Genomic DNA, 15,734 nt, shown 5'->3' on the forward strand with positions numbered 1-15,734 from the left:
GATGTGTTTCTTTGATTTTGTTATTAATTGGTTTATATAGTTGGCTGCTCCCACGTTAGGGGCATAGATATTTACAATTGTTAGATCTTCTTGTTGGACAGATCCTTTGAGCATGATATAGTGTCCTTCCTCATCTCTTATTATAGTCTTTGGCTTAAAATCTAATTGATCTGATATAAGGATTGCCACTCCTGCTTTCTTCTGATGTCCATTAGCATGGTAAATTCTTTTCCACCCCCTCACTTTAAATCTGAAAGTGTCTTCGGGTTTAAAATGAGTTTCTTGTAGGCAACATATAGATGGGTTTTGTTTTTTTATCCATTCTGATACCCTGTGTCTTTTGATTGGGGCATTAAGCCCATTAACATTCAGGGTAACTATTGAGAGGTATGAATTTAGTGCCATTGTATTGCCTGTAAGGTGACTGTTATTGTATATTGTTTCTGTTCCTTTCTGATCTACTACTTTTAGGCTCTCTCTTTGCTTAAAGGACCCCTTTCAATATTTCCTGTAGAGCTGGCTTGGTGTTTGCAAATTCTTTCAGTTTTTGTTTGTCCTGGAAGCTTTTAATCTCTCCTTCTATTTTCAATGATAGCCTAGCTGGATATAGTATTCTTGGCTGCATGTTTTTCTCGTTTAGTACTCTGAATATATCATGCCAGCTCTTTCTGGCCTGCCAGGTCTCTGTGGATAAGTCTGCTGCCAATCTAATATTTTTACCATTGTATGTTACAGACTTCTTTTCCCGGGCTGCTTTCAGGATTTTCTCTTTGTCACTAAGACTTGTAAATTTGACTATTAGGTGACGGGGTGTGGACCTATTATTATTGATTTTGAGGGGGGTTCTCTGATCCTGGATTTTGATGTTTGTTCCCTTTGCCATATTGGGGAAATTCTCTCCAATAATTCTCTCCAATATACCTTCTGCTCCCCTCTCTCTTTCTTCTTCTTCTGGAATCCCAATGATTCTAATGTTGTTTCGTCTTATGGTGTCACTTATCTCTCGAATTCTCCCCTCGTGGTCCAGTAGCTGTTTGTCCCTCTTTTGCTCAGCTTCTTTATTCTCTGTCATTTGGTCTTCTATATCGCTAATTCTTTCTTCTGCCTCATTATCCTAGCAGTGAGAGCCTCCATTTTTGATTACACCTCATTAATAGCTTTTTTGATTTCAACTTGGTTAGATTTTAGTTCTTTTATTTCTCCAGAAAGGGCTTTTATATCTCCCGAGAGGGTTTCTCTAATATCTTCCATGCCTTTTTTGAGCCCCGCTAGAACCTTGAGAATCGTCATTCTGAACTCTAGATCTGACATATTACCAATGTCTGTATTGATTAGGTCCCTAGCCTTTGGTACTGCCTCTTGTTCTTTTTTTTGTGGTGAATTTTTCCACCTTGTCATTTTGTCCAGATAAGAGTATATGAAAGAACAAGTAAAATATTAAAAGGGTGGCAACAACCCCAGGAAAATATGCTTTAGCCAAATCAGAAGAGATCCGAAATCGTGAGGGGGGTGGGGTAAAGGGTATATAAAGAGGTTCAGAAAGAAAAAAAGAAAAAATATAAAAGAAAAAAGAAACAAATAAAAAAAGAAAACCAATAATGAAAAAATATAAAAAGGAAAAAAAAATATATATATATATATTAGATAAACTAGTTAAAAAACGTTAAAAAAGAAAAGGGTAAAAGTTAAAAAAATTTAGCAGAAGAAGAGAAAAAAAAAATTGAAAAAGAAAAAAAAATTAAATTAACTGCAAGGCTAAAGAATCATGGGGAGAAAGCCCTGAGTTCCGTGCTTTGCTTTCTCCTCCTCTGGAATTCCGCTGCTCTCCTTGGTATTGAAACCGCACTCCTCGTAAGTGAACTTGGTCCTGGCTGGGTTTCTTGTTGATCTTCTGGGGGAGGGGCCTGTTGTAGTGATTCTCAAGTGTCTTTGCCCCAGGCGGAGTTGCACCGCCCTTACCAGGGGCCGGGCTGAGTAATCTGCTCGGGTTTGCTTTCAGGAGCTTTTGTTCCCTGAGCGCACTCCGTAGAGTTCCAGAGGACGGGAATGAAGATGGCGGCCTCCCAGTCTCCTGCACGGAGGAGCCGAGAGTCTGGGGCCGCACTCCTCAGTGCGCCCTCAGAGAACATCGCCCAATTGCTCCCGTCACCCTGGCCTCCGGCTGCGTTCCGAGCTGACCGAGCCTGTGAGCGGTTCAAGGAAAACCTGAGCTTAAAGCTCACTCCTCGGCTCTGTCTCTGTAGCCGGCTTCCCCTTTCTAATACCTGTAAGCTCTGCGACACTCAGAAACCCCCGATCCTTCTGTGACCCTGCGGGACCTGAGGCCACGCTGACCCCGCGTGGGCTTCACCCCAGTTAAGCCTCTAGAGCGATGTCCCTCAGTGGAACAGACTTTTAAAAGTCCTGATTTTGTGCTCCGTTGCTCCGCCGCTTGCCGGGATCCGGCCCCTCCCTGCCGCGGTCTATCTTCCCGTAGCTTTGGTTTCACTTCTCTGCCAGTCCTACCTTTCAGAAAGTGGTTGATTTTCTGTTTCTAGAATTGCTGTTCTTCTTCTCTTCAATCTCCCGTTGGATTTGTAGGTGTTTGCAATCTTTAGATAAGCTATCTAGCTGATCTCCCGCTACCTGAAGTAGTCTCAGCCTGCTACTTCTCCGCCATCTTGACTCCTCCCCCCTACCTTAGGTATTTTTTAATGAAAAAAAAAAAAAAAAAAAAAAAGAATAAACCCAAGGCAATTTTCAGCAAGGCTAGTGGGAAAATCCTATTAGAAGACATTTTGGAAATATGTATTAGCAACTTTAAAATAAACATACCTGTTGATTCCATCATTCAGTTATTTTCTCTGTAGTGATTTCCTTCAAGGATTTGACCTATAAGATTTAGCTATAAAAATCATCATTATAGAATTGTTTATAATTGCAAAAAATGAAAACTAGCCCAAGTGTTCCAAAATACACAGTTGGGGATTGGTTGTTTAAATAATGAAATAGTCATGCAATGGAACATTATGAGGTCATTAAATTAATGTTGTGGGAGAAAATGGAAGATGTCCACAATAAAATGATAAGTATAAAAAGGATTATAAATATGTAGTTTCATAAAATTCTACACATATGTGGCAGAGAAGGGTAGGTGCTCCCCAATATTTATTCTTTCCTAGTAATAATGCCAACTTAATTCAGGAGAGCAATACATCCATCTCAAAGACTGCATTTCCCATTACCACGTAGTCAATGTAACTTATGAGATATGAGCAGAACTGTTTTGTGGGATGCTGGGAAGGCTGTTTAAAGAAAAATGGCTTGGCTATAAGGAGTGTCCTTTTGCCCTTCTGCCTTTCCTTTCTGCTATCTGGGAAGTGAATGTCATGTTTGGAACTCTATCAGCCATCTTGGACCATGATTCTTCGTATGTTAGAGAAAAACATCGTGATTTAGCATGGTATAGCAAAAAGATGAAAAGAGTCTGAGACCCTGAAAACACCATGCCACCACCGTACTACCTTTAGATACTATTCCTCCAGACTTCTTTTAAAACAGAAACAATCTAGGAGTGCCTGGGTGGCTTAATCAGTTAAGTGTCTGCATTCAGCTCAGGTCGTGATCCTGGGGTCCTGAGATCAAGTCCCACAACAGGCTTTCTGCTCAGCATGGAGTCTGCTTCTCCCTCTCCCTCTGCCCCTCCCCCTGCTCGTGCTTGCTCTCTCCCTCTCTCTCTCAAATAAATAAATAAATAAAACCTTTTTAAAAAAATAAAAATAAAACAGAAACTTATATAAGCTATTAAATAAAGTTATGGTATATAGGAGGTGGCTGGAAATGTACAGCTAGACTGTGCAGAAATTTGTGTATTAACTTGGGCTAATTGTTAGCAATAAAAAGTACAGTTTTTAAGAAGAGGAATGACAGGATCCTTGCTTTAGACGATTGCATGGCGGGGCCCCTGGATGGCTTAATTGGTTAAACGTCTGACTCTTGATTTTGGTTCAGGCCATGATTTAGGGTCATAAGATCACCTGCGTTGGGCTCCATGCTCCATGAGGAGCCTGCTTAAGATTTTCTCTCTGCCCCTCCCCGACCCCAACCCCTGCTCACTTGTTTGCTCTCTCTTAAAAAAAAAAAAAAAAAAAAGATTGCTGTGGTGGTGATGAAGAATGCACATCTGACTCTTGGTTTTGGCTTAGGTCATATGGTCTTATGAGTCCTGAGATTGAGCCCCATGTTGAGCTCTGCGCTCAGTGGGGGAATCTGCTTGAAGATTCTCTCCCTCTGCCCCTTCCCCAACTACTGCACATACATGTGTGCACTCTCTCACGCTCTCTCTCAAATAAATAAATAAATTAATTTAAAAAAAAGATAATGTGGTTAAGGAGACTAGTGCAAAAGATAAAACAAGAGCGGATAGGCTGATGAGTGTCTGGACCATAGCAGGAGGTGCACTGTATTTGGGGATGGAGAGATGGTTAAGAGGTGAGAAACAGTTTGGAGAACCAACACATGTAAATCAGCTGGTATTACTGTTTACAAAAAGTCTCAAATTTGAAACTTAATGTTTTTTAAGTCTCTGTTCTGAAATTCTAAACAGTGATTCTCAAATCCAGCTAACAGATTCATGCCAATTCATGACAACATTTTTACTGATCTACACCAAAAGGAGGAAAATAAGAACAGTGCCCAGGAAGATTGCCAAATCTCCTTTCTTGAAAATGATTGTCCTTATTTTGAGATTATTTACTTCATACTTTTTTGTGTGTTAATATATCTTTTCTTTTATAAAATAGTGATGTTAATTTTTGCTTTTTTTTTTTTTTAACCACAACAAATAAAAGCTGTCCAAGCCATGTCAAATGCTGGATACCGAGTATTCCATATGTTATTGTGCTACTGTGTCATTCCATTTGTATTATTAACCAATCATTTATTTAATCTGTGGTAACTTTTTTAAAAGATTTTTTTTTAATTTCTTTATTTGACAGAGAGAGAGAGCACAAGTAGGCAGAGAGGCAGGCAAAGGGAGATGGAGAAGCAGGCTCTCTGATGAGCAGGGAGCCCAACGCAGGGCTTGATCCCACTAACAGAATTTTTTTTAAAAATTAAAGATTTTGTTTTGGAGACAGAGAGCATGAGCAGAGGGAGAATCGGGGGAGAGGGATAACCAGACTGCACTGAGCATGGACTGGATATGGGGCTCGAACTTGGGACCCTGAGATCATGACCTGAGCTGAAACCAACTGAGCCACCCAGGTGCCCCTTGGTTTTATTTTTAAGTAAACTCTACAGTCAACATGGGGCTTGAAATCACAACCCCTTGCCCCCAGCCCAGAATCAAGAGTTACATGCTCTATCAGCTGAGCCAGCCAGGCCCCAAAGATTTTTTTTTTAAGTAATCTCTACATCCAACGTGGGATTATACATAATTTTCTTAGTAAAAAAATAACAATGGTCTTGCCTAATCATGTATTGCTCTGGTAGTAATATTTAATTTGAGATGTTTTCTTGTGAGAGTAAAAAATCATGGCATTTTATTTTTCTCCCACATGCATGGAGGATAAAATGACTTTGCTAGGTTTTTTAAACAGAGTTTAATTTGGAGCCAGTCCATCCAGGTATAGTAAGTCTTCATGGAGGTAATCACTGCAAGACCCTCAAATGTGGTTGAAAGGAACATGTGGCCAAGGGCACCTTCTGACAGGGATCTGAAAAGTATAATTAGCCACTCTTAACTCCATTTCAGACCAACTTTATTATCCAGTGGACCTCTAGAAAGGATTGAAGTTGGGGAAATTTACATGAAGGAGTGATTTCATGATGCCAAAAGGAAGAAAACATAACTTAGTATACCGGAAAGGAAATAAGACTGGATGAACTTCCGGTATAACTGAAGTACCTCCATGGCTTTGGAAAGCTTCAGAAAACTCTTTATGTCTTAAAAAAAAAATCTGATTTGTAATGAGCTTAACTGCCCCTTCCATTTAGGATAGTTGTAAAAAAGAAATCAAAGAAAATGAAAACAAAGGCTATAATTTATAATGAGTGATACAAGGGAGGTAGATCCTATGGACCAACAGCAGCCATACCATACCTCCTTAATGATTTTTGTAAATTGTGGTAAAAAATATAACATTAATTCCATCATAACCACTTTATTTTTTTTTTAAATATTTTATTTATTTATTTGTCAGAAAGAGCAGGAACACAAGCGGGTGGGGGGAGTGGGAAAGGGAGAAGCAGGCTTCCCACTGAGCAGGGAGTCCGCTATGGGGCTTGATCCCAGAACCCTGAGATCACGACCTGAGCCAAGGCAGACACTTAATGACTGAGCCACCCAGGCGCCCCCATCATAACCACTTTAAACTGTACATCATCATAACCACTTTAAACTATAAGTATATTCACATTATTATTGTGTAGCAGATTTCAAGAACTTTTTCATCTTGAAAAACTGAAACTCTAATACCCATTAAATACTAATCCCCTCCCCTGCTCCTGGCAATTACCTTTCTACTTTCTATGCTTCTGACTATGCTAGATACATGATGGGAGTGGAATCATACTGTATTTGTCCTTTTGTGACTAGCTTATTTCACTTAGCATATGTCTTTGAGTTTCATCCATGTTGTAGCATGTAAAAGGATTTCCTTCCTTTTATAGTGACATATTATTTTATTGCACATAAATATCACATTTTCTTTAGCCATTCATCTGCTGATAGACATTTGGATTGCTTCCAGATATTTTGTCAATTGTGAATAATGCTGCAGTGAACATGGTTGTACAAATACCTCTTTCAGATCCTGCTTTCATTTTTTCCCCCCACTTTGGATACATATAGCTGGGAGTAGGATTGCTGGATCATATGATAATTCTATTTTTAATTTTTTTTTTTTAAGATTTTTCATTTATTTATGAGAGAGAGAGAGAGAGCGAGCACAGGCAGACAGAATGGCAGGCAGAGGCAGAGGGAGAAGCAGGCTCCCTGCAGAGCAAGGAGCCCGATGTGGGACTCGATCCCAGGACGCTGGGATCATGACCTGAGCCGAAGGCAGCTGCTTAACCAACTGAGCCACCCAGGCGTCCCTATTTTTAATTTTTTAAGCAACTTCCATACTGTTTTTCACAATGGCTACACCATTTTACATTTCCACTAAAAGTGCACAAAGATTTTTTATTTATAGATTTTTTATTTCCAATTTCTCTGTATCTTTGCCAATACTTTTTATTTTCTATTCTGTTAACAGTGGCCATCCTGATGGGTGTGAGGTGATATCTAATTGTGGTTTTGATTTGAACTTTTCTTATGATTAGTGATGTTGAGCATCTTTTCATATGCTTGTTGGCCATGTATGTATCTTCTTTGGGGAATTGTGTAGTCTAGTCCTTTGTTCATTTTTAAATTGGGTTATTTTATTGTTGTTGAGTTGCAGAAGTTCCCTTTATATCCTGGATGTTAAGCCCTTATCAGATAGGTGATTTGAAAATAGTCACTTCCATTCCATAGGTTGCCTCTTCACTGGATTGACTGGTTTTTTTTTGATGCTCAGAAATTTTTAAATTAGATGTAGTCCAATTTATTTATTTTTGCTCTTGTTGTCTATGCTTTTAGTGTCATATCCAGTAAATCATTGCCAAATCCAATAGCCTGAAGCTTTTCCCTTATGTTTTATTCTAGGAGTTATATAGTCTTAGGTCTTACATTTAGGTCTTTAATCTGCTTGGAGTTAATTTCTATATGTGGTGCAAGGTAAGGTTCCAAATTCATTCTTTTGTATCTGGGTACCTAGTTTTCTCAGCACCATTTGTTGAAGTGTCCTTTCCCCATTGTATAGTCTTTGCACACTTATTGAAAGTCATTTAGCCATTTATACAAAGGTTTTTCTATTCTGTGCTCTCTATTCTTTTAGTGATTTTCAAGGATTACAGTTCTGCATATAGTCATACTTTTTAATATCTTGGTAGGTATTATAGTTAGCTCATTTTTGCTGAGGTATGTATTTAAAATAAAGGTAGACAGATCCTTATGCTACCTTGAAACAGTAATGAGCATATTTTTTTTCAAGTAGAAATGCCCTTAAACTCATAGTCTCATGGTCCTTTTTTGTCTGTGTTTTCTCCTTATGCTACCACCATCTTCTGTTATTTTATGCTCCTGAAATTCCATTTTGACCTAGGCACCAATTTGTGTTTTGATTGATAACTTTGTTTTGCAACCATCATATCAATGTATACATTAATTCATTTTCATATCATTTGGTATGTTATTCTTTAATTTAGTAAAAAAAAAAACACTGAATGCTAACCATGTTGTAATCACTGTGCTAGGTGTTAAGAAATACAAAGAAGAAAATACTGTATTTCTGTCTTTTTTTTATTGTACCACTTTTCTCTGGCCCAAGAACTCAAGAATAGAAACTGGACCAAATACCTAGTTTAGTGCATTTGACACCTTAAAGAAAGCCAATGTGAGAGAATTAGTGAATGAGAGAGAGAATGACAGGAAGATAATGAGAGATGTAGGCTGAAGTCAGCTTATGATATAATTTTATATTTTTATCTTAAATTCAGTGGGAAGTTCTTGAAGATTTTTAAGTGGGAGACAGAAAGTATCAACCCTTAATTTTAAAAGGAAAATCAGATATAATGTTGAGTGGCAAGAATGGATATAATTTGAAATATTATTTTTGTAGAAAGTCTCAGTCATTTATAAACCTTATTTTGTGGCAAATTGATTTGTTAAACTGCAAAAAAATCAAAATGAATTCATGACATATTTTTCCATAACTCTTACAGCAAAAAGTAATAAAACAGCAGCAGCACCAATTACAGACTTCACTACCCAAATTTTGTTCTCAAGTACTCTTAGCCTCTCAACAGAAGTAGGTCTCCTTACATTTCAGTTGATTTTATATTTTGGAGAAAAAATTAAATATAGGCCTGGAACATCCTGCTGTAACCAGAAAGCAAGGATACCATCAAGACAAAAACAAAAGAACTAGCTTGACATGGCCAAGTTGTAACAATCTGAGCATCAATAGTAATTTTGATTAATTAAAATATATATTTTTCAGTGTTCTGAGTTCAAACTGGTACTCAAGAAAATATCAAGTATGGACAAAGTAGTAGTTACATGAAAGTAAATATCATGGATTATGTTTGTTATTGCTTTCCCTAAGCAGTAGTATTCTAATGAAGCTGGATAATTTGTTTCATCTAGGTATATGTCTATGTATGAAGTATAGATAGATGTTTATCTGTATAGTAAATGAAAGTAATAATTGAAAACTGTAAGTAAATAGTCCAGAAAAGCAAATCCAAAAATAAGAAGAGCTACTCAGCAGTGGGGTAGCAAGTAGAAAGGAAAGAAAGGAAGCTTGCAGTATGTTGCTGAATGATTTAGTCAGATATCTTAAAAAAAGAGGGACTAATTGCTCAGGCTTGATTACTTATTTCCTTGGAGATGAGTGTCTGAATGGAACTACTACTTATAAAATAATAAGGCATATATAAATATTATGCTAACAGGTAAATATATTAATGACATGACATGAATTATGTAATTTTTGGTCAGTGAGAAAGAATACATCATTTCTGTGGAAGACATTACTTGGTAAAAATCTGGGTAGGTTATATAAAAAGAGTAAACTTAAAAAGGCTTATTGATGTAATACACAAGGTTTAAATTTAAAAAGAAAGCTCAGTCTAGTGACAAGAAAATTGAATTTAAGAAAGAAAGAATTTGAGAAAAGTAGACAAATCCCATTATCTGACTATTTAGTTGATAACCCAGGTCCTATAACCATAACTGGCCTAATGCAGTAATGTTTTACTTTGTGGTCTTTTGAAAAGTCTACAATTCCAAAAAAACGCATCAAAACTACTGCTACTAAAACTCTTAGCAGATGATTCAAATAAGTAAAACTACAGTCTTGGTAAAAAAAAAAAATTAGGAACAACAACAAAAGAATTAAAACTATGATATTTTACAATAGATTTAGGGGTAAACATAGGTTTTGAAATAATTCTATTTAGGTTTTTAAAAATATTTAAATTCCAGTTATTTAACATACAGTGTGATATTAGTTTCAGGAGTACAGTATAGCGATTTAACACTTGCATACATCACCCAGTGCTCATCACAAATGCACTCCTTAATCCCCATCACCTATTTCACCCATCCCCTCACAACTCCCCTTTGGTAACCATCAGTTTGTTCTTTACAGTTAAGGGACTGTTTCTCTTTGTTTTGTTTTGTTTCTTGAAGTCCACATATGAGTTAAATCATATGGTATTTGTCTTTCTCTTAGTTTGCTCAACATTATACTCTCTAGATGCATCCATGGCAAGATTTCGTTCTTTTTTATGGCTGAGTAATATTCCATCGTGTGTGTGTGTGTGTGTGTGTGTGTGCACGCACGTGTGCGCACGCACCCCCCCACCCCAATCTTCCTTATCCATTCATCAGTTGATGGACACTTGGGCTGTTTCCATAATGCGGCTATTGTAGATAATGCTGCTATAAACCTCAGGGTGCATGTATCCCTCTGAATTAGTGTTTTTATATTCTTTGGGTAAATACTTAGTAATGTGATTGCTCGCTCATAGGATAGTTCCATTTTTAACTTTTTAAGGAACCTGCATACTCTTTTCCAGGGTGGCTGCTCTAGCTTGCATTCCCACCAACAGTGCAAGAGGGTTCCCCTTTGGGCACCTGGGTAGTTCAGTTGGTTAAGCATCTGCCTTCGGCTTGGGTTATGATCCCAGGGCCCTAGGATGGAGCCCCCTGCTCAGCGTGGAGCCTGCTTCTCCTTCTTCCTTTGCACCTCTCCCCCACTCATGCTCGCTCTATCTTGCTCTCTCTCTCTCAAATAAATAAATAAATCTTTTAAAAAAGAGGGTTCCCCCTTTCTCCGTATTGCTTGCCAATACCCATTGCTTCTTGTATTGTTGATTTTACCCATTCTGACAGCTATGAGGTGATAGTTCACTGTAGTTTTGATTTGCATTTCCCTGATGACCAGTGATGCTGAGCATCTTTTCAGGTGGCTGTTGGCCATCTGCAGGTCTTCTCTGGAAAAATTTGTGTTCATGTCTTCTGCCCATTTCTAAATTGGATCATTAATTTTGGGGATGTTGAGTTTTATAAGTTCTTTATATATTTTTGGACATATCAGATATGTCATTTGCAAATAGCTTCTATTCCAAAGGTTACCTTTTAGTTTTTATTGATTGTTTCCTTTGCTGTGCAGAACTTGTTTTGATTAAGTCCCAATAGTTTATTTTTGCTTTTGTTTCCCTTGTCTCAGGAGATATATCTAGAAAGAAGTTGTTATAGCCGAGGTCAAAGAGGTTACTTCCTGTGTTCTCTTCTAGGATTTTTATGGTTTCAGTTCTCACATTTAGGTCTTTGTTCTATTTTTTAAGATTTTATTTATTTATTTGAGAGAGACAGAGTGAGCACGAGCAGAAGGAATGGCAGAGGGAGAAGGATGGGGAGAAGCAGACCCCCGCCAAGCAGGGAGCCCGATGTGGGGCTTAATCCCAGGATTCTGGGAAATTGACTGGAGCCAAAGGCAGATGCTCAACTGGTGAGCCACCCAGGTGCCCCCTTTAATCTACTTTGAATTTATTTTTATGTGTGGTGTAAGAAAGTGGAATAATCCTATTTAGGTTTATTTTGCTGTTGTTTAACGAGTTTGAGGTATTCAAAAGAATTAGCTGTTCTAAATAATATACTAATTACACAACTTAAGCTAATAAACTAATAGTTTAATTTCTGTAAAGAAATTAAGTTGTAATTAATACTACATGTTTAAGAAAAAATCAGTTTTTCAAAATTTTTTCAAAATATATATATATATTTTTAAGATTTTATTTATTTGTCAGAGAGACAGATCATGTGAGTACATGCAGGGGGAGCGGCAAGCAGAGGCAGAAGCAGGCTCCCCACAGAGCAAGGAGCCTGATTGTGGAACTCAGTCACAGGACCCTGGGATCGTTACCTGAGCTGAAGGCAGATGCTTAACCAACTAGCCCTCCAGGCATCCCTCAAAAAATCTTTAAAGTGTTTCTCAGACCTCTAAATTTTTTTAACCCAGTCTATCTACACTTTATTTCAAGAAGGAAGTGCCTGTATTTATAGATAAACATAAATACAGAGATAGAGATGAATCTAAATAACAAAAATATCCTTAAACCCTAGGGAATGTCTTACTTTTCAAACAAAAAAATTATACAACAAAATTCTTATGTGCACAAAAACTATAGTTAATCTTAACAGAATTCTCTGTGCTTTATTAAATACCAACAAGTAAAAAGTTTTTTAATCCCCTAGTATAACTGGCAGAATGTAACACTTACACATTTGGATACATAAATACTCACATATTAGAAATACTTACATAGTAGAATCTCTTTCTTGAGAAAGTGTTGCCTCCTGTGAAGCTGAAACAACAGAAGGGGATCTAGGATACAGTCCATAACCTTCACTTGGAGTGATTATCTGCCTACCCAGAATCCTTCAAAATGAACAACATAAAGAGACAATTAAGCACCTTCACCTGTCATTCATACAAAATGTAGATATTTTTGGAACAAATTTACTGGCTCTATATAAAAGTCCAGTACATACTTAGTCTGATACTGTTTAAGAATAATTCTTGGAAGAAAATGTGAATCCACAGAGAGAGGTATAGCTCTCTTCCAAAAAATGGAGATGGAAAAGATAAAGATAAAGCCTCCCCACTGTTGAAAAAATCAAGGAAGCTGAGCAAACATTTGTAATTTTCCCTCTATCTTCTACAATAATCTTCATTAAATCTGCCAAAATGGATGAAAGCCAGGCCAATTTAGTGAAAACTGTGAATTATATTCTTAAGAACATGATGCTTTATAAAATTTAGGTATAAATTTTAAGTCATAAGTACAGTAATGTGGTTTCTGAGGAACATTTCCTAACAGCTTATGTCTGCTTTCAAGTATACATAAGAATTTTCTTGTAGACAACAGTGTAAACAAATACATTTTCTGACCCTCTTGCTCAAAAGAAGAGCTGTTTGGGCGGCCACAATACACATATCTCAGCTACTGGTATAGAAATTGTTTTACTCAGGACAACATAGTGGTAGTTAAGAAAACTCCAAGAAACTTCCATCAACTTGAATTTTCTCTCAACTGAGTCTGTATACCATATGGCCTTATTTAAATTCATTAAAACCAAGCCTATAAAGATTTCAAAATAGCAGCTCTTTTGGATATCTGCTTTTCAAGTTTTAGTTAGCCATGAATACAAGCCAACCATGGGGCTCTAATACCTGAGGTGAGGAAAGCTACATGTCCATTGTTGGCACTCTTCTTGTAGACTCTTAGTATGCACACTCAACTTCTGCTCATATAAGAGCTCATCAATAGCTGTGAACATTGCCTGAACTTTTTCAGTGGCATTTTGATCAAGTTCCTAGAAGAAAATACCACACCAAAATATTTAGGTAACCTTTTAAAATCATAAAGGTTGAAAGCAATCAAATTTTGTTTTCAATACTTAATCCATTTCAAATACTGTTGAATTTCCATGAAAGAAAAGCTATTGAATTTTTGTATCTTATAATATTCAGATTTCCTTTATAGTCTTATTCAAAGAAAATTTATAGAAATAATTTATTTTTTAAAGTAACATTTTCTTCATCATAAAAATACTATGTTTATTGTAATTTTGAAAGATCCAGAAAAGTATGAAGAAAAATTAAAATTACCAGTAGTTCTACCAAATACAATGACTGCTAATTTAAGTATAGTTGCTTGGTTCCAGTATTTTTTTTTAGAGCTCTCTCAGTCAATCCTATATATTTGACTCTTGAACAACATGGGGCTCAGGGGTGCTGACCACCACCTCCCCCCAGATGCACAGTCAAAAATCCATATATAACGTTTGAGTCTCCAAAAACCTAACTACTAATAGTCTACTGGTGATTGGAAGCTTTCCCAATATCCCATATTTTATCTATGTATTACATACTGTATTCTTATCATAAAGTAAGTTAGAGGATATTGAGAAAATCCTAAGAGAAAGCACATTTACAGTACTGTACTATTTAAAAAAAAAATCCACATAAAAGTGGATCCACACAGTTCAAACCTTTGTTGTTCAAGAGCCAAGTTTAGTCTGTATTCTTCAGTTGACAGTTTAGGTTATGTCCCTGCCCTCTGTAATTCTTTAGCAGCAGCCATAGGGATCTGATCATGTTTTCTGATTCTCTGCTTACCCTCTACTTCATCTGTATTTATGCATCCTTTTATATTCTGGTGGAAGAAAATTTAAACCTTTTTCAAAAGTATAAGATAAGAAATCTGTATTTTCACTCCATGAATGAAAATCATCTTCTACCCAATTAAAAAAGGCTTGATAAATAGATATGAAGGTTAACTTTAAAGACTGTTGACCTTAACAAAAACAAGAGTCAGTTATTTTATAAGCAAAATGAGCTTATTTGGGAATAGCAGAGAAGTGGACTTGGGGACAAGCAAACTCATGGCAAACCACAGGCAAGTCCAGAAAAGAGGAGAGGGGCTTGCTTTTATAGGTGAAAGGAGAAAGCTAAAAAGGTCCATTATGGCTTCTCATTAGCTGAGTGTGGTGGTTTCTCACTAGCTGGGCTTTTGCTGGGTAGGAAGAAATTCTTCCTTCTGTTAGGGTATATAAAGTAAGCTTCTTCCTGTTGGCTAATACGAGTTATGGCTTCTTATGGAGGTTCGTAGTGTGTGAGAGATCTCATTTAGGGCTTCTCAACTCCATGTTTAATGACATTTTTTTTTATTTTCACAGGACTCAACACAAATAATATTCTAAAAATTTCTTACTGTTTTCAAACTCCTGCAGGGGTACAATGGGACTTTACTAGTCTCAGTGAAATTTGTTATTTTTTTTCATGGAGGTCAAAGTTCATTATTATAGGTAGAATGGGATAATGTTGAGAAAGAAGTGACTAGGCACAATCTCCCAGCAAGGTATCTTTTTTTTTCTTTTTTTTTTTGCATCGCATGCATTTTTTTTTTTTTAATTTTAACTCCAGTACAGTTAACAATAATGCCATGTTAGTTTCAGGTATACAATACAGTGTTTCAACAATTCCATACATCACCCTGTGTTCATCATGAGAAGTGCAGTCCTTAATCTCCATTATTCTTTCACCCATTCCCCAGCCACCTCCCCTTTGGTAACCACGTTTGTTCTCAATAATTAAGAGCCTGTTTCTTGACTAATTTATTATTTTTTTCTATTAAATATTTATCTACTTAAATACTGTTCTTCTTGTTGGTATTTGCCTATTAAAACTTTTCCCATTCCTTTATTTTCAACATTTGGGTATCATTCTGTCTTTGACATGTTTATTTAAATAGCATGTAGCTGGAATTTTAAAATCCAATTTCAGAGTCTCTTTTATTACTAGGTGAATTTTATCCACTTTTACTTACTGTAATGTGCAATATTTGAACATATTTCTACCATTTGTTTTGTGTTTGTATTTATCCTTCTTTTTTTGTGTTGTTTATTGTCTTTTCCTTCTGTTACACTGATTTCCTTATTTCCCCGATTAATTTGGAAGTTATTCATTATGTTTATATTCTATTAGTAGTTACACTTAAAATTTTAGCATCCATAATCCCTTATTTTTCTAACAAAGTCTGATGTGTTTTAGCATTTTGGTTCTCCACTGAAACAAAGCAAGAACTTTGATCATTTC

General features: G+C 36.6%; 1 protein-coding gene across 5 annotated transcripts in view; it reads right to left on the reverse strand.

Annotated features, from left to right (window-relative positions):
• FAM149B1 (family with sequence similarity 149 member B1) overlaps positions 1-15,734 on the reverse strand; it is an 86,120-nt gene that overhangs the window by 44,906 nt on the left and 25,480 nt on the right. For all 5 annotated transcript variants that reach the window (XM_032840574.1, XM_032840564.1, XM_032840581.1 and 2 more), the window contains 2 exons: positions 13,308-13,450; positions 12,396-12,512 (listed from right to left, as the gene is read on the reverse strand). In XM_032840574.1, coding sequence (XP_032696465.1) covers positions 12,396-12,512; positions 13,308-13,450 — 260 coding nt within the window. The remainder of the gene's footprint in view (positions 1-12,395; positions 12,513-13,307; positions 13,451-15,734) is intronic.

This window comes from Lontra canadensis, unplaced genomic scaffold, assembly GCF_010015895.1.
Source record: "Lontra canadensis isolate GAN:19392208 unplaced genomic scaffold, GSC_riverotter_1.0 scaffold3, whole genome shotgun sequence".
NCBI classification, from domain to species: Eukaryota; Metazoa; Chordata; class Mammalia; order Carnivora; family Mustelidae; genus Lontra; species Lontra canadensis.